This window comes from Bos mutus, chromosome 14, assembly GCF_027580195.1.
Source record: "Bos mutus isolate GX-2022 chromosome 14, NWIPB_WYAK_1.1, whole genome shotgun sequence".
In the NCBI taxonomy this organism is placed as follows: Eukaryota; Metazoa; Chordata; class Mammalia; order Artiodactyla; family Bovidae; genus Bos; species Bos mutus.
The window spans coordinates 62,685,838-62,710,634 of record NC_091630.1 but is presented as its reverse complement, the minus strand read 5'-3'; the positions used below and the strand labels follow the sequence as shown (position 1 = coordinate 62,710,634).

The 24,797-nt window shown below is 47.3% G+C and overlaps 1 protein-coding gene across 1 annotated transcript in view; it reads right to left on the bottom strand.

Moving 5' to 3' along the window:
* Nucleotides 1-667: 667 nt before the first annotated feature.
* PRKDC (protein kinase, DNA-activated, catalytic subunit) overlaps nucleotides 668-24,797 on the bottom strand; it is a 126,904-nt gene continuing 102,774 nt past the window's right edge. Inside the window, 18 exon segments of the mRNA XM_070382418.1 lie at nucleotides 668-877; nucleotides 2,574-2,713; nucleotides 3,245-3,433; nucleotides 3,850-4,051; nucleotides 4,134-4,205; nucleotides 4,377-4,466; nucleotides 7,385-7,477; nucleotides 7,679-7,899; nucleotides 8,284-8,351; nucleotides 9,489-9,693; nucleotides 10,782-10,925; nucleotides 11,010-11,097; nucleotides 12,205-12,416; nucleotides 14,228-14,388; nucleotides 14,757-14,937; nucleotides 15,549-15,730; nucleotides 16,348-16,522; nucleotides 20,891-21,065. Of these exon segments, the coding sequence (XP_070238519.1) occupies nucleotides 673-877; nucleotides 2,574-2,713; nucleotides 3,245-3,433; nucleotides 3,850-4,051; nucleotides 4,134-4,205; nucleotides 4,377-4,466; nucleotides 7,385-7,477; nucleotides 7,679-7,899; nucleotides 8,284-8,351; nucleotides 9,489-9,693; nucleotides 10,782-10,925; nucleotides 11,010-11,097; nucleotides 12,205-12,416; nucleotides 14,228-14,388; nucleotides 14,757-14,937; nucleotides 15,549-15,730; nucleotides 16,348-16,522; nucleotides 20,891-21,065 (2,803 nt within the window). The 3' untranslated portion in view covers nucleotides 668-672.

Here is a 24,797-nt window from a genome sequence, read left to right as displayed (position 1 = left end):
TCAAACACAATCATGTCAAATCACAATCAAGGAGAAAATTTGGGGATAAACATCTATAAAGTTCTCATAGCATTCAGGGAACATCATTTCTGACTCTCTTGTGTTTGTTTATTTATCAATTTTCTAAAAGCCACCGGGTAACAGATGGTGCCACAATTCCAGACAACAATAAAGAGATCCTTTCTGTTCACACATTACACAACCATGTGTAAATATAAGCCATAACCGCACCCTGAGCTGTTCATATTCTTGCGCTGCTGATACAACCTAACATCCCATCAGTTACTCTCACAAAGTCTGCGGGACAGTCTTCTGGGCGTAATTTCCAAGGCACGTGGGATGCTCACACACACCACCAACGCTGACACCTGTTCATCCGGCCATAGCGCCTGTTTGCTGTGCCATGATTCGGCACTTGCACGAGCCTGGATACACCCGCCCTTCTATGTCCACTGTGATCCTAAGCTCATCCTTGACCATGGCCTAGTCCCTCACCCGGGTCAGCATTCACTTCATCATGAGCTGGATTAAACTGTGATACAAGAGGAAGTCACACACAGACACCTGCTCTCTGGGGCTTTGGGAAGATGAAGTCACTGGTGGCTTGGATCAGAGTTCAGGACGGTCTTTAAACACACACACAGGGGCCCTGTCTGCTGCCTCCGGGGGATCTCACATCCAGGGCTCCCACCCTTCCCAAGTTCTGCCGAGGATGTTAGGGTCAGTTGCCTGGTCAATCAGGCACCTCACTTGGGCCTCTTCTGAAAGTCCACTCTCAGGCTCCTGGGCACGAACGCTGTGCTCTCGGCTTCCTTGTGCCACAGCAACGTAGTCTCTGAAGGCAGACTCCTTCTCATGGCCCAGGAGAAGCTCATTACTGGAGAAAAGATCAAGCAACACAAAGACACAAACTGCAGGTTATTTCTCCAGTCCAAACCAGACGCTCCACCTGGTCACACAGCATACTCTCTGCTGCTCATTGTCCTTAAAGTCAAGACTCCCACGTGCGTGTGTGTGTGTGTGTGTGTGTGTGTGTGTGTGTTCCTCACCAACAACTTGTTATATTCCAGTTTCTGATTATATTAATAGCAATCCTAGTGGGAGAGGAGTCTCACTTGCATTTATCTGATGACTAACGATTTTAAGCATCTTTCCATTTGTTTATTGGCCATTTGTCTACATTCTTTTATAGAAATGTCTGTTCAAGTCCTTTGGTTATTTTTTTCATTGGGTGGTCTTTTAATTATTCAGCTGTAAGAATTTTTTAATGGATTCTATACTCAAATTCCTTATTAGCTATATGACTTTCAAATGTCTTACCCCATTCTGTGGACTATATTTTTACTTTCCTGATGGTATCCTTTGAGGCACAAAAGTTTTTAATTTTGATGAATTTATGCTTTTCTTTCTCCTTTTCTTGTTTGTGCTTTTGGTTTTAGACTTAAGAAGGTCAAATATCATTGCCAAATCCAAGGTCCAAAAGATTTACCCCTTTGTTTGCTTCTAAGGACGTTATAGTTTTAGCTCTCACAGGTAGGTCTTGATCCTCTTTGAATTAACTCTGTATATCGTTTGGGGTGGGAGTTCCACCTTCATTCCTCTCAGTGATCTTTGCTGGAAAGACCACTGAATGGTCTTGGCATCTTTGTCAAAAAACAACTGACCACGGTCACCATTTACTATTAATGGGAAAATCCAACTTTTTTCCTTCTTGTGAATCATTTCTGCAAATCTGTATTTGTTGTAGATCTCAACCAGAAAAACATGAAAGCTAGGTTAAAGGTAACCTGATCTGCATATGCATTAATGAGCCTCCACTATGCTCTGTGCACCAAGGGCTCTGCCACCAGGGCCACATTTGTCCCGAGAAAAGACAGAAGCAAATTTAAAAACAACATTTGCTCATGCAGGTAGACATGTTCATGAGACAGTCCAGGACTGTGGTGAGGGAGTCCAGGCTGATTGGTGCGTGTGTGTGTGTGTGTGTGTGTGTGTGTGTGTGTACATGCATGAGCGCATCCAGGTTGATTGGGGGGGGTGTGTGTGTCTGTGGCCCGGGGGTGTGGTGAGGGGGCCCGGTCTGACTCGGGTGTATGTGTCTGTGTCTATGAGTCTATGTGTGTTTCAGGGCTGACTGGGGTGTGGGGTGTGGGGTGTGCATGTGTGTGTGTGGTGTGAATGTGGATTTCCGAGTTAGAACCTCACTGGGCTGACGGGGGGTGGTGTTGTGTTGGGGAGTATGGTATGTGTTGTGTGTGTTTAAGAGTCAGGACCTTGCTGGGCTGACCGGTGTGTGCCTGTGTATGTGTGGTGTGAGTGTGGGTTTCAGAGTTAGGACCTTGCCAGGCTGACCGGGGTGTGGGGCGTGTGTGTGTGTGTATTTTAGAGTCAGGACCCGGCCGGGCAGTGAGAGGTGGCCTCTGCATGCTGCACCCCAGCCCCCATTGTCAGTGGGGGTGACGGGCTGATGACACAGGCTGAGGACATACACACACACACAAATACATTTAGTGATTCTCTTGGGAACAGCGGCATGTTGGTGTGTGTGTGTTTTTCCACAAATAAATGCTTACCAAGTAATAACTGCTGGATTGGCACCTGCTAGCTTTCTCTTAGCATAATGAATCTTCTGCCGTGGATACCAATTTTGTTCAGTTACATTTATTTCTTTAATCCACGATCCTCCTTTTCTCAGCATTGTCTGTTCAAAATTCTGAGGGAAAGGAACATGATTTTCTCTGCTTAATGGTACATACGGTCACATTCAAACAGACCCAACAGGTAGTGATCTCAAAATAAAGCAAGTCTCCAGCCGGGAAGGGCTCTGCAGCTTTTTGCACACACCCTCCCTGCAGCACACGTGACAGTGATGGTGACCACCAGGGTCTACACTTGGGCTTACCGCAGCCCTCCCTGAGGACGTGTCACTGCTGCGCTTCCTCCTGGGGGCTGAGCTGAGAAGGACGCTGACCTTGTGTGGAACAGACTCAAAACTAAAACTTGTCTAAAAGAAACCAATCCCCATCACCAAAGGACTACAAATACTCTCAAGTCTAACAGTGTCCTCCAAATAAAAGGCAGGTCTCTTGTCTGATTTTCAAGCTAAATGATCCCAAATGTTAACTTTGAGAGCTGTACAGAACCAGGTAAGTACTTTGGTAAACACATCCCCACCAGGAGACAGGAAAGGCGGTCAGTCATGAGCACGCTGGAACAAAGCTGCGAAGCGGGGAGAACCACCGACCTTCCAGTCAAAGGACGGCTCCTTCACGAACACGTCCATGGTGGTGGTGAGCAGGTCGGCGCGCGAGCGGAAGGCCCTCAGCGCACACACCATGACGCTGCTCACGAGCCCCGTCTCCTTCAGTGGTGACATCAGGTTGATGAACTGGCGAGTCAGCCGGAAAGGCATTAGCTCAGGGACCCGCAGGACCTAAACAGCAAATGAGATGCAGGAGGCGGATGAGTGAGGCCTCCTGCAGCTGTCGCTCATGCGTGCAGAGCACATCTGCTCCCCTCTTCTTGGAACTGGCCACGTGCGTGTGAGGTCACCGTACCCCGGAGCAACCACACGGCCAAGAAAAGGAGAGCTGTAGTCTGACATCAGGAAAGGTGTGCATCTCATCCACGCAAGATGTTCTGATGAGCCTCCTACCTTTTTACAGGAGCAAGTGATGTAATTAATCTATCAGCACCCGTCTACAATCACCTGAATGAGGCTGATACAAAGCTGAGACTCTCCCATTTTGCAAGAATGGCCACTTTAATGATCACAGCAGGCCAACTGTCCATAGAGGGCTCACAAAGCTGACAACAGGTCCACCCCAGCACAGAGCCAGGCGAGCTCACCTGGGTGGCAGAGCCGAACGCATGTCCAAAGTCAATCCCGATCACGCCGCCCGTCTCCAGGCTCACCATGAAGTTGTTCAGATGCCGGTCTCCAATGCCCAGAACCCAGTGGCCGACGCACAGGAGTGCGTGGGAGGTGGTGAAGTGGTTGCGAAGGGCCAAGAAGGCCTCGGGGCCAGTGCTCATCTTCAGGAAGGCCCGCCTACAGGGGACAGGGGACGGTCATGTGGCCTCTGCCCCAACCCTGCCCCTCCCCCACAGGTGTAAAGTCAGAAAGCACTTACTTTAAGAGATCTGCAGGCACTCTACTTTCTCTTTTCCTAAAAGATGTGACTGCTTCAGTGCGATTAGCTACTCTATGATTTAATCATAGGAAATGTCTGATTAGAACAAACTTCCCATGATTTAAAATTTAAAATTTTTTGTTAAACTGACACTCCAAGGCAAAATCTTCTCAGAAACAAAGTGAATGTACAACTTTGAGAAGAATGAACTAGTTGGAACAAGGGGATGAGAACACCACGTACCTGAACATGAGGGCATAGGCCCCAGGGTCACACTTTCCCACCATCATGGTCAGCCATTCTCTGTACTCAGATGCAGGCGCCCGGGGGTCACTAACATGCAGGAGAAAGAGAACCAATGTTAGGAAGGTATCGAGGGCAGCTGACTTCAGAGGCCCCACCACCAGGGACTCACTGCAAAATAGTGAAGAGGCAGGAAAAACAAATATGACTTAAATCATATTTAATATTGACACTGCATTCCTGCCACCCTGGGCCAAGAACAACATACCACTATTCATTCTGAATCACTCCTCAAAACCCATGGCTACTTCCTGTGCAAAAATGCAGGGATAGACCACCAGATACAAGTGACATCCCGTTTCACACAGAGGAGGAAAATGAGCTGATGATGCAGGCATATGGTTCCGAAGGCCCCGGGGAGGGGGGACCCCTCCCAGCAGGACGGCAGCACCATACACAACCTGTTCACAGCAGGCCAGTCACTAACAAACTACACAGCCACAAATTACTTGTTGATGGCAGACTGTCTGCTTCTGTCATTATTTAAACATTGCCACACATTTTCTTAAAACATTTCCAATAAGGAAATACAGACAAAATCCACAGTAAGTGCAAAAAAGCATTTTCTTAAATGACGATGGAGGTGAGCTCAATTTGAAAAGCTGCTTTCAGTGACGCTTCACAGACAAAAGGCAGTGTCTGGACAGGTGGAAACAGCTGGTGCTTCTAGAGCCACTTTGGGGTTTGTATCAAAAGCTGAAGATGAAACAGGGTTACATGTACTACTTAGTAATCAAATCACTTCCCTGAAGCTTTTCTGAGCTGCTACTAAGTTAATTTCAGGAAGAGATGATTTCAAACTAAATTCTCTTTCAGTTACAACTGGACAAAAATGTGTAGGCAGGAAAATTGCAATGTACAAACTAAGGGAAAAAATGGCAAGGATTTTAGGAATAGGGGGCTGTTTTAAAAAGGTGCTGCTGCTGCTGCTAAGTCGCTTCAGTCGTGTCCGACTCTGTGTGACCCCAGAGACGGCAGCCCACCAGGCTCCCCCGTCCCTGGGATTCTCCAGGCAAGAACACTGGAATGGGTTGCCATTTCCTTCTCCAATGCCTCAAAGTGGAAAGTGAAAGTGAAGTCGCTTAGTCGTGTCTGACTCTTAGCGACCCCATGGACTGCAGCCCACCAGGCTCCTCTGTCCATGGGATTTTCCAGGCAAGAGTACTGGAGTGGGGTGCCATTGCCTTCTCTAATTTATATGATTCCTATTTGAAAGTGAAAGTCACTCAGTCATGTCTGACGCTTTGCGACCCCATGGACTATACAGTCTATAGAACTCTCCAGGCCAGAGCACTAGAGTGGGTAGCTTTTCCCTTCTCCAGGGGATCTTCCCAACCCAGGGATGGAACCCAGGTCTCTCACATTGCAGGCGGATTCTTTACCAGCTGAGCCACGAGGGAAGCCCAATTTGAAAAGCACTTCACACTCCATGGACATCTGTGTACAGTGTGCTTTTCACACTTTCTCACCTTACAAGTGGGGCTGTGGGGCCAGTCGGGCTCACTGCGTGTTAGTAGATCCTAGAGCAGATTCCTGACCCCGGGCACAGTCCTCCAGGGACAGCAGGAGTCATTTCAGGCAAAGGACTCCAGTGATTGGAATTTAAAGTGGGTAAACACTCTGTAGCAACTACTACCCAGGCGTGAGAGTCTGAAGAGAGCAGTGCTCCTGTGTTAAGTAAGAGGCGGTGAGAGCGCTGCTGCTGCTGCTAAGTCGCTCCAGTCGTGTCCGACTCTGTGCGACCCCCTAGACGGCAGCCCACCAGGCTCCCATCCCTGGGTAAGAGCGCTGCTCCTACGCAAATGCTTTGAGGAGGAGGAGAGGCCTGAGGCCTTCTATGATTGTCTCCTCCCCACCATCCTCCTGCTGGTCCCCAAACATGCTGACTCCCACTTCAAAATGGCTGTAAGCCACACTGTTCTTTCCTTTCTTTACAGAAACAAGGAACAATTTTTTTTTAATTACTGATTACAAAAGTACATATAGAAAACTTGGAAAATAAAAAAGGATAAAGGAAAGTATAAAGTTGTATCTTGACCTGGAACTCAGCACCAGTCCCCTACCTGCTCTAACCTGTACCCACCTGCACCAGCCAATCACACACTAATCTACGCCTACCAGTCACCCACGTGTACTAACCTATACCCACCAGTCACCCCCCTGCACTAACCTACACCCACCGGTCACCCACCTACACCCACCAGTCACTCACATACTCTGACCTTCACCCTCCTGCACTGACCTACACCCATGAGTCACTCACATGCACTAACCTACACCCACCAGTCACCCACCCGTGCCCAGCAGTCTCCGACCTGCACCCCTTACACACCAAGGACACCTCACCTCTCCAGCCTCAGCTGCTTTGTCTGCACAGAGGGGACAGTAGTACTCACCATGTTAAGTTTTGGTAAAAAATAACTTCATACACAGTAAAAACAGAATGGTGCCACAGAAAACATGTAACTAAATGTTAGCTGAAATCTTATTATTTGCTTTATCTTCTTCAAACACTCTTCTTTTTGTTCAAGGTTAATTCTTTTTTAAAGATTGTGATAAAATATATGCAGCTACTACTTAGGAGGAGAAGCGGGAGGCAGAGGATGAGATGGTTAGATGGCACCACCAACTCAATGGACATGAGTCTAAGCAAACTCCGGGAGATAGTGATGGACAAGCAAGCCCAGAGTGCTGCAGTCCATGGGGTTGCAAACAGCCGGGTATGACTGAACGACTGGACATGACTGAGTGAATGATTGCTTAGAAACCTTGACTCCAGGTCATCTTCACCCACCTAGAGGCAGACTGAAACAGGCTGGGCAGGGCAGCAATGAAAAGGGCCTGAAAATGTCCCTGCAGGCACGGGATGAAGGAGTCCTGCCCAGGGAGGGGGCAGTGGGCTGGGGCGGCCAGGTGGAGTGGGAGATGGGCCCTGGGCCTCGGGTCACCTGGTGTAGGCTTTCTTCTCCTCCCGTGACATGCTGCTCAGAAGAAGTTCCTTCAACGTGCAGGTGTTTTCAATCCATTCGATTAGTCCCAGCCTGAAAGGAAGGGACAGTCATGAGCCCCCGCTGCTCGGCCTTCTCTATACAACAGCTCTGCTCTCGCTTCCTCCACGAGGAGGAGCCTCACAGCAGAGCAGTCTGTGCTGCTGCTCTCTGTCCTGTGACACCTGAAACCCGAACTGTCCCTTGCCCCTGCCCACAGAGAGCACCCCCACCCCCGCAGAGGGGCAGCCGCACCTGGAGGTCATGGGCACCACGTGGTAGGTGGTCATTTGCAGGCCCCTCTGGCCGCAGGCGGCATCGTGGGCCAGGACGCTGTTCATGACCTGGAGCAGCTGCTGGATGCGGTGGTCTTGGCGCAGATCCTCGCCGCCCTTCACCAGGAAGGGATACTCCCGTTCATCGTGGCCACGGATCACGATGCGCTTGGGTTTCCTGATCGAGGCCATCACTTTGACCTTTAGAGATTGAACAGCATCCTCAGGTGCAGCTGAGAGACTGGGTGGTCTCGTCCCCAGAGGGACGCAGGTGGGTGACAGGTTGTGGGGCCCCTGGTTGCCCTGATTACGAGTTACACTGACAAACATGCGTGCTTGTGAACAAGCCACACAACACGTCCACTTGCGTTATGTCTATAATGGACACACACAGAGCTGATGCCTCAAGTCTACTAGACCCTTACACATGACTGAAGTTGAAAGTGAAACATTATATTAAGGCCAGTAAATTCCATCAGAAAACTCATAACACAACTCTCAGAGAACTCCATGCGCCTGAGACCAATGTGAGGAGTGAACCGAGGGGCCGACCCCGGCCGTGGAGCTGGTGGAACTGGCACCTACCCGCTCGTCAAAGCCTGCGATCCGCGCGTGGTGCTCGGGCATTGGTTTGCTTCTGCCATCATACTGACCTGGGATGGACACAGAGCCACCTCAGAGGCTGCGGGGACAGCATATGCCCTTCACACCCCGCTTCATCCCCCTCCCCCAGTCTAACAGGAGAAAAAATGTTACTCAAAATTTTCAGTGGATGTATTTTTTAAAAATGCTGTTATTTCTCGTTTGACTAATGGATGTTGCTTCCTATTTGGTGGAGTAGAAGCAAATGGGGAGACAGGGCCTTGGGCGAGCCCCCCACCCCCACCTCAGCCCCAATTCTAGTCACATTGTGTATCAGGAGGCTATGCTTCAACGTTCTTCCTGAAACTCACAGTCTGGGATGCATAGCTGTTAATAATAACAAAGAGAAGTGTTTCTCCAAATCTTTTTTTTCCCCCCACTGGAGTAAGGATACAAGTCACTGTACTCTGGCAAATTCCAGGGGGAAGAAGGGATGTGGGGATCACAGTGCCCACATCTGGCCAGCCTGCTGCCGCCTGCTTGCAGAGTCCCAGCCCCTCCTGAAGGCATGTCAGGTGCCATCACCCCCCTCACTTCAGGTGGGACCAGCACGTCTCCAGAGAAGCAGGGTGCAGGCACACTGCATCTCACTGCTCTGCAGACACTGCCGTTTTTACAAATGGAGGCTTGGTGACGGCCCTGAGTTGCCAGGAGATGGCGTTTTTCAGAAACAGTGTTTTTAACTTTCGTATGTACTCTGTTTTGTAGACAGGAGGCCACTGCACAGTGTGGTATAAACACAGCACTTACAATGCGTCACTGGGCAGCCACCCGCTTTGATGTGCTCTGCTGCAGGGGCTGGAATAAAACACACAGCATCTCGGGGGGTTGCCTGAATTTTATTTCTGAAGAAAAGTTCTGCAGGGCAAAGCGTGGGCAGGTTCTGAGGACATTACTAGCTACCATGACAGCAGGGGGCCAGCTGAGCACTCGTCCTCAGGAATGGGACGGGACTTGAAATGTGCTTAAGTGTACTGATCATAGAAACTACAGATTTTCCTCATGATGAAAAACATGTGGAATTTAAAATCTTTTCAAAAAAAGAAAGAAAACTGTCATGATTCTGATTTCACCCTCTTAGAGACAGAGGCTCTTGCTCTGGCACGACTCTCCCCAGCACCGTGCTGTCCACACACAGGTGAACTCACCAGGGACCTCCAGCTCCGCTCTCAGGAATTCCACCCTGAAGTTGCTCATCCAGGGAGAACATTCCCTCAGGTTCCCCGGCGCATTTGAGGCCCTGAGCATCCTCTCCAATAGCGAGCCAGCGATGGTGTAGAAGTCCTGGAGCTTCATGCCTGGGAGTTTAGAGCCTCCTCTCCCAAAGTGCTTATCAAATTCCTTTCCAAAAGCCTGAAAGTAATAATAAACTTACCTTAAATTAAAAAAAAAATTTTTTTTTATTGGAGTACAGTTGCTTCACAGTGTTAGTCTCTGCTGTCACCACAGAGCACTGGGGAGAGTTCCCTGTGCCATACTGTTGGTTCTCGTCAGTCACCTATGGTATACACAGTAGTATACACACGTCCATCTAATTTATCTTTAATAATAATGTGAAGTTGACTCCTGGAAAGGTTCTAGGTTTATAAATCTTTATAACAAATAGGTACTCAGTTACATTGCTTTTTTCCTGTGCCTTTAATCAACAGTTTCACTTTCCTTGAATGTTTCAACCCTGTTCTGGTGGATTAACCTTTTAATTGATGTAAATTATGTGTTGATTTGTGATGAAGTAGAAAGTTCTAGATGGATGGTCCCAGGTAATAGAAACCAACCTCAGGACAAACCGTGGCTGCAGCTGCAGCAAAAGTTTCTTTCTATAGGGGCTCTGCCCAGGCGGGCAGTGGGCTGTGCTCGACCCAGTCAAACCAGAGTTTCTGGGTCAGAGCTGATGGGCTCAGCAGGAGGGAAAGGAAACCCAGTGTGCAGAGTGACAACGGGCATGACCTGGGTGTGACCCCACAGGAGCCCTCCACAGGAGGAGCGGGCGGGCCCCTCCTCTCCTCAGAAGGCTGCTCTGTGACCGCTTGCAGCACCCACTCTGCTGCCCTCTCTGGTCAACCCTGGGCCAGCCCCTGCCTGACCTCACACCCAAATTCTGCTGAACCCTGCCAGCCTTGTGGTCCATCCACCTGCCATCTGGGATTCTGAGTGGTGATGGTGCAGACATGTGTGGTATCCAGGATCACTCTGAGAACCAAGAAGATTAAACCACACTTAACCTGTACATCTAAGAATCTAGCCATGAAGAACAGAATGTAATAAACGTGCCACTATCTGACCTAAAAACATGCCATCAATATCTACCAGAAAGTCACAGATCTAATGAAAGTTTACAAGTGCAACAGACATTTTAAAACCAGAATTATCAACGAACCAGCAAGTATAAGCCCTGGTCTCCACACGACTCTGTAATCTCGAGGAGCCTGCCATCCACGTACCTGGATAAACCTCCTTCGAAAACTCCCAAGGCCAGGAGCCTGTGGGTCTCCCAGGGCTGCGTGCATCCTCTCATACATTCTCTGAATGTTCTTTTTATCCACAGGTGTTTTCCCTAGTTCAACCTTAACGTCCTCCATCCAGTCCTGTGCAGAGAAAAGACACGTCAAGCGGGACCACAGCCAAGTCTCACTGAGTTCCGTGAGTTACGCCAGGAGCTGTCACCTCACCTTAAAAAGCATCTCAGGGTTGGAGAGCTGCTCCAGGGCGTTAATGAAATCCTGAACCACGCCTTCTCGATCCAGCTTAGCTTTAATCCTGTTACAAAAATTAAAGTTTAGGTGCTCAAACGTCTTCCAAAGATCAAGGCCAACAATTTTTATGTGTATATAACTATATTTATATATAAGAAAATATTTAACCAGCTACCTAGTCCAGGGAAGGAGCAATTTAAAAATTAAAACAGGGACTTCCCTGGTGGGACAAGGGGTTAAGATGCTGTGTTCCCAATGCGAGGGGTCTGGGGTTCAATCCCTGGTCGGGAAACGTGATCTCACATGCTGCAACTAAAACTAAAGATCCCACATGCTGCAACTGAGACCCAGTGCAGCCAAATAAGTAAATGAACTTTTTTTAAAAAAGAAAAAAAAGACAGATACTTATTAAAAAAAGAAAGAAAGATGAGGTGAAAGCAAATCCTCGACATTCTGATGCACACAAGCTGACATACAGTTTCTGTGGTTAAAAGGTCCCTTTCTCAACAAACTTGCAACTGTTCTCTTTCTAAGGAACTGATCACGCTACAGCTGCCTCTGCTGAGACAGAGGTGGGTGCCACAGGGCGGTGGGCGTCATGGGGCGGTGGGTGCGTGGCCAGCCCATCAGGGCACTGCACTCCCCTACACTGCCACTCAGAAGCTCACCACTCTAAATAACTAGGCACGTCAGCTCCTGACACAGAAGGCCGGCTACAACACTGGTGTCTACCAAAGTCCTCTTTCTAAAGCAAAACACCACTGCCTGTGTGCTCACTCACCAATCAACTAAAGAAGCCAAAAGGATAACATCTGGGCTATTTTGCAAGTCCTAATTAAGAGGGGCTTCCCAGAGACTTTCAATTTCAGAACAACTTCAGGAACTGATTTCAGAATGCATCTCGAGTCTGTCTCAACCAAGGGATCACTAGCATTTAGCGCAACCCTCTCCTGACCAACACTGTAAGATGAATTGTGCTTACAAAAGGAAAGAAATTCTACAGCAAGTAACACTCCAGGTGGATGCACCCAGCCTGCAGACGCCCAGGCCTCCCGTCCCCAGGGGTGGCGCTAACTCATCTGAGGACAAACATAAGCGTCTGTGTGTCTGCTTGGCCCACAGTCATTTTTACAACCTTTCAGTGTTTGAGCAACCTAATTTTTTCTGTCACCTGGCCACAAACTCCTTGTTTTTATGACCAGCAGAAGTGTCTCTGAAGCAGTAGCTTTCGCTACTTATCATGAACGGGTAGACGATGGCCTGCGGGTAGTGGTCAGCAATGTCCTCCACGGTGCGCTGGATGGCAACCGCCTCCTCCTTGTCCAGCAAGGGCAGCATGTGGCCAATCCAGCCGATGAACTCCCAGCAAGGGACAGAAGAGATCTGCAACACAGAGCAGGGCATTTAATGTTCTTTCCCTACACAGGGGCTGTGTGTCCAACATCAAAGCACAGCTGCATTTGCGATTGTCAGCGTAAAAGCAGACAGATGCATTGATGGAGGTTGGCCTTCTCCTGCCCTTTCAGTTCTGACCCACCACGAGCCTTCTCTGGGCACTCACACGGCCCCTTTCTTCATAAAATGGGAAGCAGACAGAACCGCTGTTGCTGATTCTCCTTAGATTTACGTCATTCCTTCCGCCAGCTGTACTGTACCCCACGTCATCTCACTTGTGCTCCATCATCAACTTTTAGGGTGCCTGCAGGTCTTGTTTTCCAGACAATACTACAGGGCTCATCCATGCATGTTTATCTCTTTGTACCTGTGCTATACGCCCACAGGAGAAATTCCTAACTTCCTGCTTACTTTTAATGTTAACAGTAAAAATCACTGATTTTCCTCCAAGAAGATTTTTCAAATGTTCACCTTTAAGTCTTTTCCAAAATCCTTTCCAACACTGAGGACAATCAACTTTTAAAATTTATTGTCAATCTGAGAAATGAAAAAGCATCTGATTGTAATTTGCATGTTTCATTTTTAGAAGCCTGCGCGTCTTGGCCTCACATACTTTAACCACGCGAGCATCTGCTGTTTCCTATTAGTCTGTTACTTTGGAGACCGGGGACAACTGCTCTCCATCTCCACTATGTGTTGCGAATATCTTTCTCTGAGTTTTCTTTTAAACTTTGTATACAGTTGTTGTTGTTGTTTTTTTTTAAATGATAGGAGCATCAAATTATTTTCCTTTATAGCCCCTGGTTTTTGTCTCTCAACTTCAAGATCATTTTAAAATTTCGCTCAGGTTTTCCTCCAAAGCTTTTCCAGCCGTTTGTTTCAGGATAAAGTCTGACGCACCTGAAACACTGGTGTAAAGCGAGGGAGGGCGGGCAGCTTAGGAAACCCGCAGCGCGAGGCCAGTTGCCCCTCTCAAGGGTCTTGATATAGACCCACCGCTCTGTTTCCACACAAACTCAAGATGTTATTTTTATTATATATAAATATGATTTGGGGAAAAATGAAATAACTTATTGAAATTTCTTTACTTATCTTTAAGAAAAACGCCTGTGTGTTGCATACTAAATTGACCTTAATTTCCTGTGTTGCACCTACTGAAATGCTCACCCATCCAAGTGTGCAGAGCACTGACTCTGAGCTCGGTGACAGCACCATCTACAAGCCTGCTGTGCCCAGCTAACAGTGCTGTGTCACCCTTTCTGAACATTGTCAATTCAAAGCCTGGCCTAGTTTTCCAGTTACAGCACCACAGAAGTCACTAAGGAGCCTCTCTGAGGACCCTGCTGCCCTTTTGCCCCAGCGCAGCCCCAGCAGAGAGGCCAGCACAGGACATGAGCAGGGGAGTGGGATGTTCGCAGGAGCCCTCAGGGTCGCTGAGATGCAGGGTGTGGTGGGCTGGCTCCCAAAACGTCCCCTGCCAAAATGTGGCACTGCCAAACAGTGAGCTGAGCATAAGGCCCGGGATGTGACAGACGAGGCTCGGCCCTGAAGGGAGAGGGGGTCATGTGCCAGCCTCGCCCCTTCTCTGCCCCTCGGGTCCCCCTGCAGACGGAGTCTTCACACCAACACCCCCAGAGGAAAGCAGGGCCTGGGAGCTCACTCTCAGCGTTTCACTGACACATGTTCTGGGATGGAGCAGAAAGCGGTGGTTAGGAAAAGCCATCACCCATGCCCCATACATGGTGCATGTCTGGACATAAATTCTATCAAGTTCCGGCTGCTGGAATGAACACACTGACCTCTCTGGTCATCAGGCCCAGCGTCTCCTCTGGATACTGTGTGACAATTTGCAGGAGCCGGGGGAACTTCAGCCGGGCCTCGCTCGAGTGAAACTTCAATGCCTTCAGCATCTTGTCCACCACAAGGGCTGGATACGTGAGCAGCTCTGCGGACCCAAGGACTAGTGGGACAGAAGAGGGGAGATGCGGTCACTACCCCCAGGCAGACACAGTGACCGACTCTGACGCTCACTTCCCAGGGCTTGCATGTTGTAATTATCATGTTCCCTCTGCAGCAACTACTGCAGCAGAGCAGGTGGTCCTGGGCCACGTGTGAGGGCTTCTCTCAGGGGCTGACCCCTACTCCTGGGTGAAGCCATCTGAGTCCTGGGCTGCAACAGGAGGGCGGCCACAGGAGCTGGTCATACTCGCGTCAGGTAAGCAGACGGAGGGACAGAGACAGCCTGCCACCGGTCACAGGCAGGCCACAGGGTGTGTCCGTGTCACTGCCGCTCAAACAAACTGCACGCTGACACAACATGAGGCTCACCAGACATGCCCTCCTCCTGCCTGCGGAGCTGCTGGTCACAGAACTCGGCGAGTGTCAGGTAAGCCACGGTCACGCCGGCTGTAGGGCCCTGGCCCTGTGCCAAGGGCCCGGCCTCCTCCTCTGCTGCCCGCACGGCCTCAGAAAGGTGGTGGAACGCTCTCTGGTATAAACCTGCCATGACCTGGAATTCAGAGACCCCGACAGCTGTGAGTGGGCCCAGAGCTTCCTGAGGACCTTCCTCCCTACCTGGGCCCCATGGGCCACCAGTGAACACAAAGCTGTTAGTGCCAGACCAGGAGAGACACAAGCCTCATACAACCTCAGGACCTGAAAGACAACACGAGGTGGGTCCCCAGGCCCCAGAGTGGGCTGAGGAAGGGCTGGGGACACAAGAGACATGAGGAGCACATGGGAATTACTGATAATACAGAATCACCTGAAAAAGCCAACAGAGCAGCTGCTACACAAAAAAGCAGAAAAGCTGGTTTTCCCCACAAGCTAGTGGGGTGTCTGGATAACGATGGGTGGCAAGATTACAGCAAAGTGCATGGAAAAACTGTCCACAGGGATCAACACAGACTCCTCATTCTTGACACTAAAGGAAAGGTGTTATCCGAATGAACAGGAAGCACATGGAGCGTGTCACTAGCCCAGTGGCAAACTCAGTTGCGTGTAACTGCCAGCTACGTGTTAAAAGCACACAGCAAGACCTGATGCTGCTTTCATGCAGCAGAACCGTCACAGTCAGGACAAACACACGACACAAGGAGCTCAGGTCCCCAGCCTCACTACCTTGTCTGCATCCTCCGAGCTGGACCCAGACAGCTCCACGACACTCCTGGCCTTACTCTCCCCAATCTCAGCAAGGCAGGTGGGCTCGTCACAGAGAGCATCGGCTAGGATCCGGTAGGTCGTACCCAGGAGGACGTGATGGTCACGGGAAGCCAGGGTGCTTGTGCTCAATGTGTTCTCAGCTATTGGATTACACACACACACACAAATTTTTTAGAAGTGAGTAAAAACACAAATTAAAGAGAATATAGTCATAATTAAACTATTACACCCAAAACTTAGCTAAGTGTTAAAAAGAACATTTTAAACTTAAACTTTAAAGAAATAAAAGCTCCAAAAGTCATATTTAATAGTATTATTAGGATACAAAGTACCTTGGCTCCAAATACCTAATAAACATTTAAGAAAAATTTTACAGGGCTTCCCTGGTGGCTCAGTGGTAAAGAATTTGCCTGCCAATGTAGGAGACACAGGTCCCATCCCTGAGCCAAGAAGATTCCACATGCCAAGAAGCAGCTAAGCCCATGGCCACAACTACTGAACGTGTGCTCCAGAGCCAGGGAGCCAGTTACTGAGCCCATATGTCACAGTGACTGAAGCCCGAGTGCTCCAGAGCCCATCCTCTGCAGCTAGAAAAAAGCTCATGTGGTACTGAAGACCCAGCACAGCCAAAAACAAATAAAATTATCTTTTAAAACATTTTTATAAAATTAAGTTCCCAAATGTCAGATAGAGCAGCACAAAGAAGAGGTGAGAAGACAGGATGCAGAACGTGCGCCGCCCAGAAAGCAGCTCGCACCCAGCAGGGACGCAGTCCTGAGCGCCGTGCACAGCTGCTCGGGCCGGCGCTGGGCCCGGGCCCGGCTGTGGCTGAGCCGGCAGTAGGCCTGCACCCACATCACCAGCCAGTCCTCCCGGGCTTTCGACTCTCTGTGCAGCTCCTTCAGCAGCTTCAAGGCGAGTGAGAAATTGTTCTGCGAGAGAGAGAGAGAGGAAGCAGAGAGATGAGATGGGGCCCGCAGCACACAATCCAGCAGGAAGCAGAGACCCATCACCTGAGCTGAAACCACAGGGTGTCCCTGTGTTTACCGTAGGGACAGTCGCAGGCACAACATGCACTCCAGGGAGGCTGGGAGAGCGTCACTGCCACCAAGTTCACAACACATTCCTCAACCACGAAAGCCCTGTCCAAAGGGGTTTCCCCTCCCCAGCTGCTGGCGACCATGGCCTTTTGCTTCTGGATCTGCCTCTTCCAGACCCTTGGTATCGTCAAATCAGCAGACAACTTTCGACTTGACTCACAATCCCACTCTTCCCTACAGCTGAACAATGCTCTCTCGCAGGGTGAACCACAGTTTATCACCCACCTCCTCCTGATACACATTCCAGCTTTGTTGTTGCCACCTTTCGGCTATTTCAAATAATGTTCTTTGCTAATCTGAATGGAAATAAAGCCCCTGGAGAAGGTAAAGGCAAAGGAGAAAAGGAAAGATATACTCTTTTGAATGCAGAGTTCCAAAGAATAGCAAGGAGAGACAAGAAAGCCTTCCTCAGTGATCAATGCAAAGAAATAGAGGAAAACAATAGAATGGGAATAGAATTAGAGAAAGAAATGGCAACCCACTCTAGTATTATTGCCCGGAGAATCCCAGGGACGGGGGAGCCTGGTGGGCTGCCATCTATGGGGTCGCACAGAGTCGGACACAACTGAAATGACTTAGCAGCAGCAGCAGAGATCTCATCAAGAAAATTAGAGATACCAACGGAACATTTCATACAAAGATGGGCTCAATAAAGGACAGAAACGGCATGGACCTAACAGAAGCAGAAGATATTAAGAAGAGATGGCAAGAATACATGGAAGAAATAAACAAAAAAGATCTTCATGACCCAGATAACCACGATGGTGTGATCACTCACGCTGAGTCAGACATCCTGGAATGTGAAGTCAAGTGGGCCTTAAGAAGCATCACTATGAACAAAGCTAGTGGTGGTGGAGTTCCAGCTGAACTATTTCAAATCCTAAAAGATGATGCTGTGAAAGTGCTGCACTCAATATGCCAGCAAATTTGGAAAACTCAGCAGTGGCCACAGGACTGGAAAAGGTCAGTTTTCATTCCAGTCCCAAAGAAAGGCAATGCCAAAGAATGTTCAAATACTGTACAATTGCACTCATCTCACATGCTAGCAAAGTAATGCTCAAAATTCTCCAAGCCAGGCTTCAACAGTATGTGAACAAAGAACTTCCAGATGTTCAAGCTGGATTTAAAAAAGGCAGAGGAACCAGAGATCAAATTGTCAACATCTATTGGATCATCGAAAAAGCAAGAGAATTCCAGAAAAACATCTAATTCTGCTTTATTGACTATGCCAAAGCTTTTGACTGTATGGATCACAATAAACTGGAAAATTCTTAAAGAGATGGGAATATCAGACCACCTGACCTGCCTGCTGAGAAATGTGTATGCAGGTCAAGAAGCAACAGTTAGAACTGGACAAGGAACAACAGACTGGTTCCAAACTGGAAAAGGAATACATCAAGGCTGTATATTGTCACCCTGCTTATTTAACTTCTACGCAGAGTACACCATGCGACATGCCAGGCTGGATGAAGCACAAGCTGGAATCAAAATTGCTGGGAGAAATATCAATAACCTCAGATATGCAGATGATACCACCCTTATGGTAGAAAGCAAAGAACTAAAAAGCCTCTTGATGAAAGTAAAAGAGGAGAGTGAAAAAGTTGGCTTAAAACTCAACATTCAGAAAACTAAGATCATGGCATCTGGTCCCATCACTTCATGGCAAATAGATGTAGAAACAATGGACAGTGAGAGACTTTATTTTTTTGGGTTCCAAAATCACTGCAGATGGTGACTGTAGCCATGAAATTAAAAGACATATGATCCTTGGAAGAAAAGCTATGACTAACCTAGACAGCATATTAAAAAGCAGAGACATTATGTTGCCAACAAAGGTCCGTCTAGGCAAAGCTATGGTTTTTCCAGTAGTCATGTATGGATGTGAGAGTTGGACTATAAAGAAAGCTGAGTGCCAAAGAATTGATGCTTTTGAACTGTGGTGTTGGAGAAGACTCTTGAGAGTCCGTTGGACTGCAAAGAGATCAAACCAGCCAACCCTAAAGGAAATCAGTCCTGAATATTCATTGGAAGGACTGATGCTGAAGCTGAAACTCCAATACATTAGCTACCTGATGCGAAGAACTGACTCATTTGAAAAGACCCTGATGCTGGGAAAGACTGAAGGCAGGAGGAGAAGGGGACGACAGAGGATGAGATGGTTGGATGGCATCACCAATTCGAGGGACATGAGTTTGAGTAAGCTCTGGGAATGGGTGATGGACAGGGAAGCCTGGCATGCTGTAGTCCACAGGATCGCAAAGAGTTGGACATGACTGAGTAACTGAACTGAAAGCCCCTAGATACAAATTTCCGTGTGTACCTAAGCTCTGCTTTCCTGTGGGTATATTCCGAGGAGGGAACTACAGTCACACGGCATTTGCAGGAGCTGCCAGACCGGTGACCGCAGGGTGCACCTCTACTCCAGCCGTCCCGAGGGTGGTGGTGGGTGGGCCCTTGCTGTGGTCTGACCCGCCTCCTCCCACGACGCGTGGTGCTGCGTTCTTCATGTGTGTACTAGCCACTTGAGTGTCTTCCTGGGATAAGCATCCATTCAGATCCTTTGCCCGTTTTATCACTAGATTGTTTGACTTTCTGTTGTTCAGTCGTAAAGAGTTATTTATGTATTCTGGATAAGAGGATGCTTATCAGATAAACAATTTCCAAATATTGTCTCCCATTGTGTGGGTTGTCTCTTCACTTTCTTTAGTGTGTTGCTTGAGGCACAGAAGCTTTTAACGTACAATTTCTCTACTTTTTATCTGGTTGTTTTATGGACATCTCTTAAATCTAATTCTCTGCCAAAGCTTCAAGGACACTGACATTAGAGTGTGTTACGACCCTTCCAACCACTCAGACCAGAAGTCCAGGTCGCCCTCATCACTCCTGTCATCTCTGGTCTTCTTGAACACAGTTTTTGTTCCCACCAGCATGTTCAAGACCTTCCAGGACCTCCTGGAGTCTCCAGTACCTAATTTGGGGCCACAAACTTCACGGTCCACTTCAAACCAGCATCACGGGATAGCCTTCCCCTCACAGCAGGCTCTTCAGTTCCCAGTTTCTCATCTTTGGGATATTATCTAAAAATGTATCTCAGCACCTTTCTTTCCTACCATTCCCAGGCGCCTCCTCTCCCTGGAGCCTTTCTCCCCCACAACCCTGTGCCCCCCCAGCAGTGGAAAGCACCCGCTGTGCCCCGCTTCCTGCTGAGAAGCCACGTGCATCACCTCAGCTGCATGCCCTGGACCACAGCCACTACTGCTGCACCCAGAGCTAAGGAGACAGAAGGAGAAATGACCAGGACCTTCTGGAAAAAGAGAATCTTCTTTCTTTTCTGCAGGAAATAGTCATGGAGAGACTACCTAATCCCAGAAAGACGCAGTGGGAAAGCAATACACAAAACATCAAGAGCATTTCCAACTCCAAGGGAAGCCTGGAGCTACCAGAGTCACAAAGAACAAGATTCATCTGTGTGTGGCAGGGGAGACTGGGACAGGAGACAGATCCTCCTCGGTGGCGAATTTGAGAGCATCTGAAATCGTGCTCCTCTAAAACACAATTTAGGGGTTGATACAGCTCCTTTGTTCACTTAGGCTGTTCCAGGCTGGGCTTTTTCTTATTGAAAATATAAAAATTCCTCATATAATACTTACCTCAAAGAAAAACATTATACAAGAGCATTAAAACCCGCAAAACAGAAATACTAATTATTTCTACTGGCATAATATTCTTTGCTTTATAACAGCAATCAACATAGGGTCATTAAAACAGAAAGTTCCCCTAGTACATTTAAATATGATTACATGAAAATTTTAATACTTAAAATGTTAATATGCCACTTTTAAACAAAGCACACTTGTATAAATTAAGGATCTTATTATCAAAGGACATATTTTTCACAAAATACAATTTGAAACTTAAATACAATACAATACAATTTGTAACAAACTGGCAAGCACTCACTTTGTTAAAGAAGAGAAAACCTGATGTTAGGCCTATTTTCTTTGTAAGTTACAGAAAATAATCATTTTGAAATGACTGACAAGTGAATAATAAACTTTGGAGGCTTTCTGGAAAACTTTAATTTTTCTTCAAGCTTACTTTCTTAAGAAATACGAACAACTCCATCACCTCTAAGCATCAGCTTTTTAAGAGGAGCTGGGCTTAGAGACCACCAGCTCGAGTCTGTGGCCTGGTGCCCACCTGCTTCCTCGCGCTCTCGGCCATCTGCATCCTCATGGAGAAGCTGCAGCTCGTGATCAGGGCCCGTGCGTCTTCTTCCTGAGCCTGTGCGTCCATCTCGGCCCCGTCCTCACTTGCACCTTCACTGTCTGGAAGGAGACAGAGCTTCTCCTCTATTTTGCTGAGAAAGAAACATCTACATGAAACAAAGAAAAGTAAGAGTTAATGCCGGACTTGTGAAAGGAATCTCTGACATACAGGAAGCTACTGGATAGCCTTTAGACAGAAATTCTACACTTACTGAAATTTTGCTCATTTTTTAGACAGTTAATGTTACACTCTCGGAACTGGACTTAATCTCCATTTTTATTAACCAACTCTGAGGATCCTCTGAAGATCACCGAGGATATTTTAACTTTTCAGATATCATCTATTGCCTCCACCTCCACAAAGTACAGTATTTACACTCATAACCTGCCTTCTTAATGAAGGGACAGCACATTGGTGTTGGGTCAAAACCATTTTTCTCTTCTGTCTCCAGATCTAAGGTCCTCCTCCCAAAGTCAAACAGTGTCAAGTGGTAGGCAGGTTATAACCACTGTTCTCAGTGGCTGTGTTACACATATGGCCAATTTTATACATATCTGATTTGGTTCCTGTGATTGTATTTCAGTGTTTTAATTTTCAGTAACGCTGGCACACCAAAAAATCACTAAAGACATGGAAGATCTGAAAAACACAATTGACCACCTTGATCTAATTGAAAATTATACACATTATGTCCAAGAACTGCAGAGTACACTGGGTTTTCAAGTACACATGGTATATTTACTAAAATAGACCATATGCTTGGCCATGGATCAAGACTCAATAAATTTAAAGAGACCGAAACCATACAGTATGTTTATAACCACGAGGAATTAATTCAGTAAGACACAGACACTCACTTATAACTATTTTATGGATCAAAAAAGAAATCACAGAAGAATGAGAAAATATTTTGAACTATAAGATAATATAAAATATAAAAATATAAAACCAACATACTAAAATCTGCAGTGTGCAGCTGAAGCAGTGCTTAGAGGAACATTATAACTTTAAATGTACTGAAGAAAAAAGCATAAAATCAATGATCAAAGTTTACACCTTAAGAAACTGAAAAAGGAAAAGCTAAGTCTAAAGTACACAGAAAGAAAATACTAAAGATGAAACCAGAAATAAACGAAACAGAAAACAGATTGATGATAAAATCAGCAAAGCAGATCCTTTGAGAAAATCAGCAGAATTGACAGACACCTAAAATTGAGAAACTGATGAAGAAAAAAAAGAAACACAAATCATCAATATCAGGACTGAATAAGGATCTCCCACTACAGATACCACAAATAATAACATTAGAGTATAATGAGTAACTTTATGCCAACAATTTGACATGAAATGGAAAAATACAATTTAATAAAATTGATATGGAAAGAAATAGAAAATTTAAATTTAAATAGTCCTATATATCTGTCTTCAGAAAGGTGTTTTTTCCCCAGTATTTATTTATTTCGCCATGCTGGGTCTTAGTTGCACCAGGTGGTACCTACTTCCCCCATCAGGGAATGAACCTGGCCCCCTGCCCTGGGAGCACGGAGCCCTTGCTGCTGGGCCACCAGAGAGGTCCCAGCTCTATATTACTTAAGTAATGACATATATTATCAGAAATCTGCCCCACAGGAAACCTCCAGGTATATACAGTTTCACTGATGAACTATATCAAATATTTAGGAAATAAGAAGTATCTTACACAAACTGTTTTCAAAAAAGAGAGAAGGGTGCTTGTCCTAACTCATTTTATGAGGCCAGCATAACCCTAACATCAAAACCTAACAAAGACATTACAAAAAAGGGAGACATTACAGACCAGTTCCCACTTGAATACAGACAGAAAAAATTCTTAACAAAATGTTAGCAAACCAAGAATATGGAAAAGAGATTGGAAAAGAGATCACCATAACCACACAGGTTTACCTTCAAATGCACCATCTACTTCAGAATCAAAAGCAACATATTACACCAAAAACACAGCAAAGATGAGCTACATTATCCAGATGGTGACACAGGTCATTCTTGACCTTGGTCCCCTCACAGGAAAACCAAACAACATTCACGGACAAGACACTCCTGGGAAAATCCCCCAACACAACGGTGAGTTGTAAATAAGCCTGTACCCCAGAGACTGAGGGGATGCCCGCTCTCAGGGCTGTGGTTCTCACCTCCTAGGGGTCTCAGGGCTCAGACCATGACAGAAAAGCTGGGGGGATTACAGCAACCACCAATGGATCCAGGGAGGCAGGGCCCTGCTCCCAGTGGTGCCTGAACAGAAATCCTAACCAGTGGCTTTATGTACCTGAGCCAAGATGCTGGCCCAGTCTGACCAGGGAGCTGGGCAGGGTGCAGGTTTGCCTGATTCAGGACCCAAATAATGAGTGTCGCTAGTCCTGGAGTGTGTTCTGTCCTCTGCAGGGGCAGAGAAGGTAATTCACAGCCCCAGCCACCCTACTGGGAAGCCTAACTGGAGCTCGGGCGCCTGCAGAGCCCACCCTGCGACCCTGCTCACAGCAGCATGGGACAGCCCAGCAGGAGGCCCTGCCTGTGGACAGAGCCAGGACAGTGGCGTGGACAGAGCCAGGTCAGTGGTTTGGCCACAGAGCCATGTAGCTTGGCGCATGGTTCTGCTGCATCTGGTTCCCAAACAAGAGTCCTGTCAGCTGAGGGGCCTACGGGGTGTCCCCACATGGGCCGGGAACTGACCTGTGGAAGAGCCTTCAGCTCAGCTACCCAGGGAGCCGCACAAGAACATGTGGGCTGTGGAGCAGCCCAGCACACAGCACTGCTGCAGCAGACAGCTTGGCCAGTGTCTCTCCCGTCCTGTCTTCAGAGGGAACTGGTGGCCCTGTCTGGCCAGGGAATTGGTGTGCAGTCCCACCTGATCTGGGTCCCCAAATGATAAGTTGTCCCCTCCCCTCAACAGTACCCTACCTTATTGCTGAGCACAGGACCCTGTTCCAACAACCCAGGAAGCCTGATCAGAGAATCCAGGCAGCACAGAGAATCCTTTTACAAGATAGTTTATGTAAGCCATATGCTAGACACAAAGGAAAGCCTGTAGTAGCCACACAAAAGATGTGATAAAGAAGTCAAAACTCAGTAGACAAAAAGTCATCAAATCACACAAGAAAGAACAGGGAAAGCAAAAAGGGGTAATGAACCCACAAAACTGTCGGAGGGCAAGTAACAAAATGGGAACAGTAAGTCCTTACCCATCAATAACTGTTTCAAATGTAAACAGGTTAGAGTCTTCAAGCAAAAGACACAGAATGTCTGAATGGATAAAAACAAGATCCAGGGAGAACTCTCCAGGTCTAGTGGTTAGGATCTGGCACCTGCATTGTCCTGGCCCAAGGTCCATCTCTGGACAGGGAACTAGGATCCCACAAGCCACATGACACAGTCAGAAGACAAAAAAGATCCAACGATATGATGTCTACTACAGACTCACCTTTGCTCTGAGACACACTGACAGAGTAAAGGGAGAGAAAGATATTTCAAGTAAATGATAACCCCAAAGAGCAGGCATAGCTCTACTCTATCAGAGCAAACTAAGCTAACAACAGTAAAAAGATACAAGGAAGGTCATTACACGAGGATAAAGGGGCCAACTACCAATCTGTCAAGAAAATATAACGATTACAAATATTTATGCACCCAACATCAAAACACCTACAAAGCAAACAGTAATAGAACTAAAAGGAGAAATAAACAGCAATCCAACTATTGTTGGGACTTTAATACTCCACCACCAACAATGGATAGATCATCCAGACAGAAAATCAATAAAGAAATAGCAGATTTGAACAATACTATAGACAATACTGACCTAACA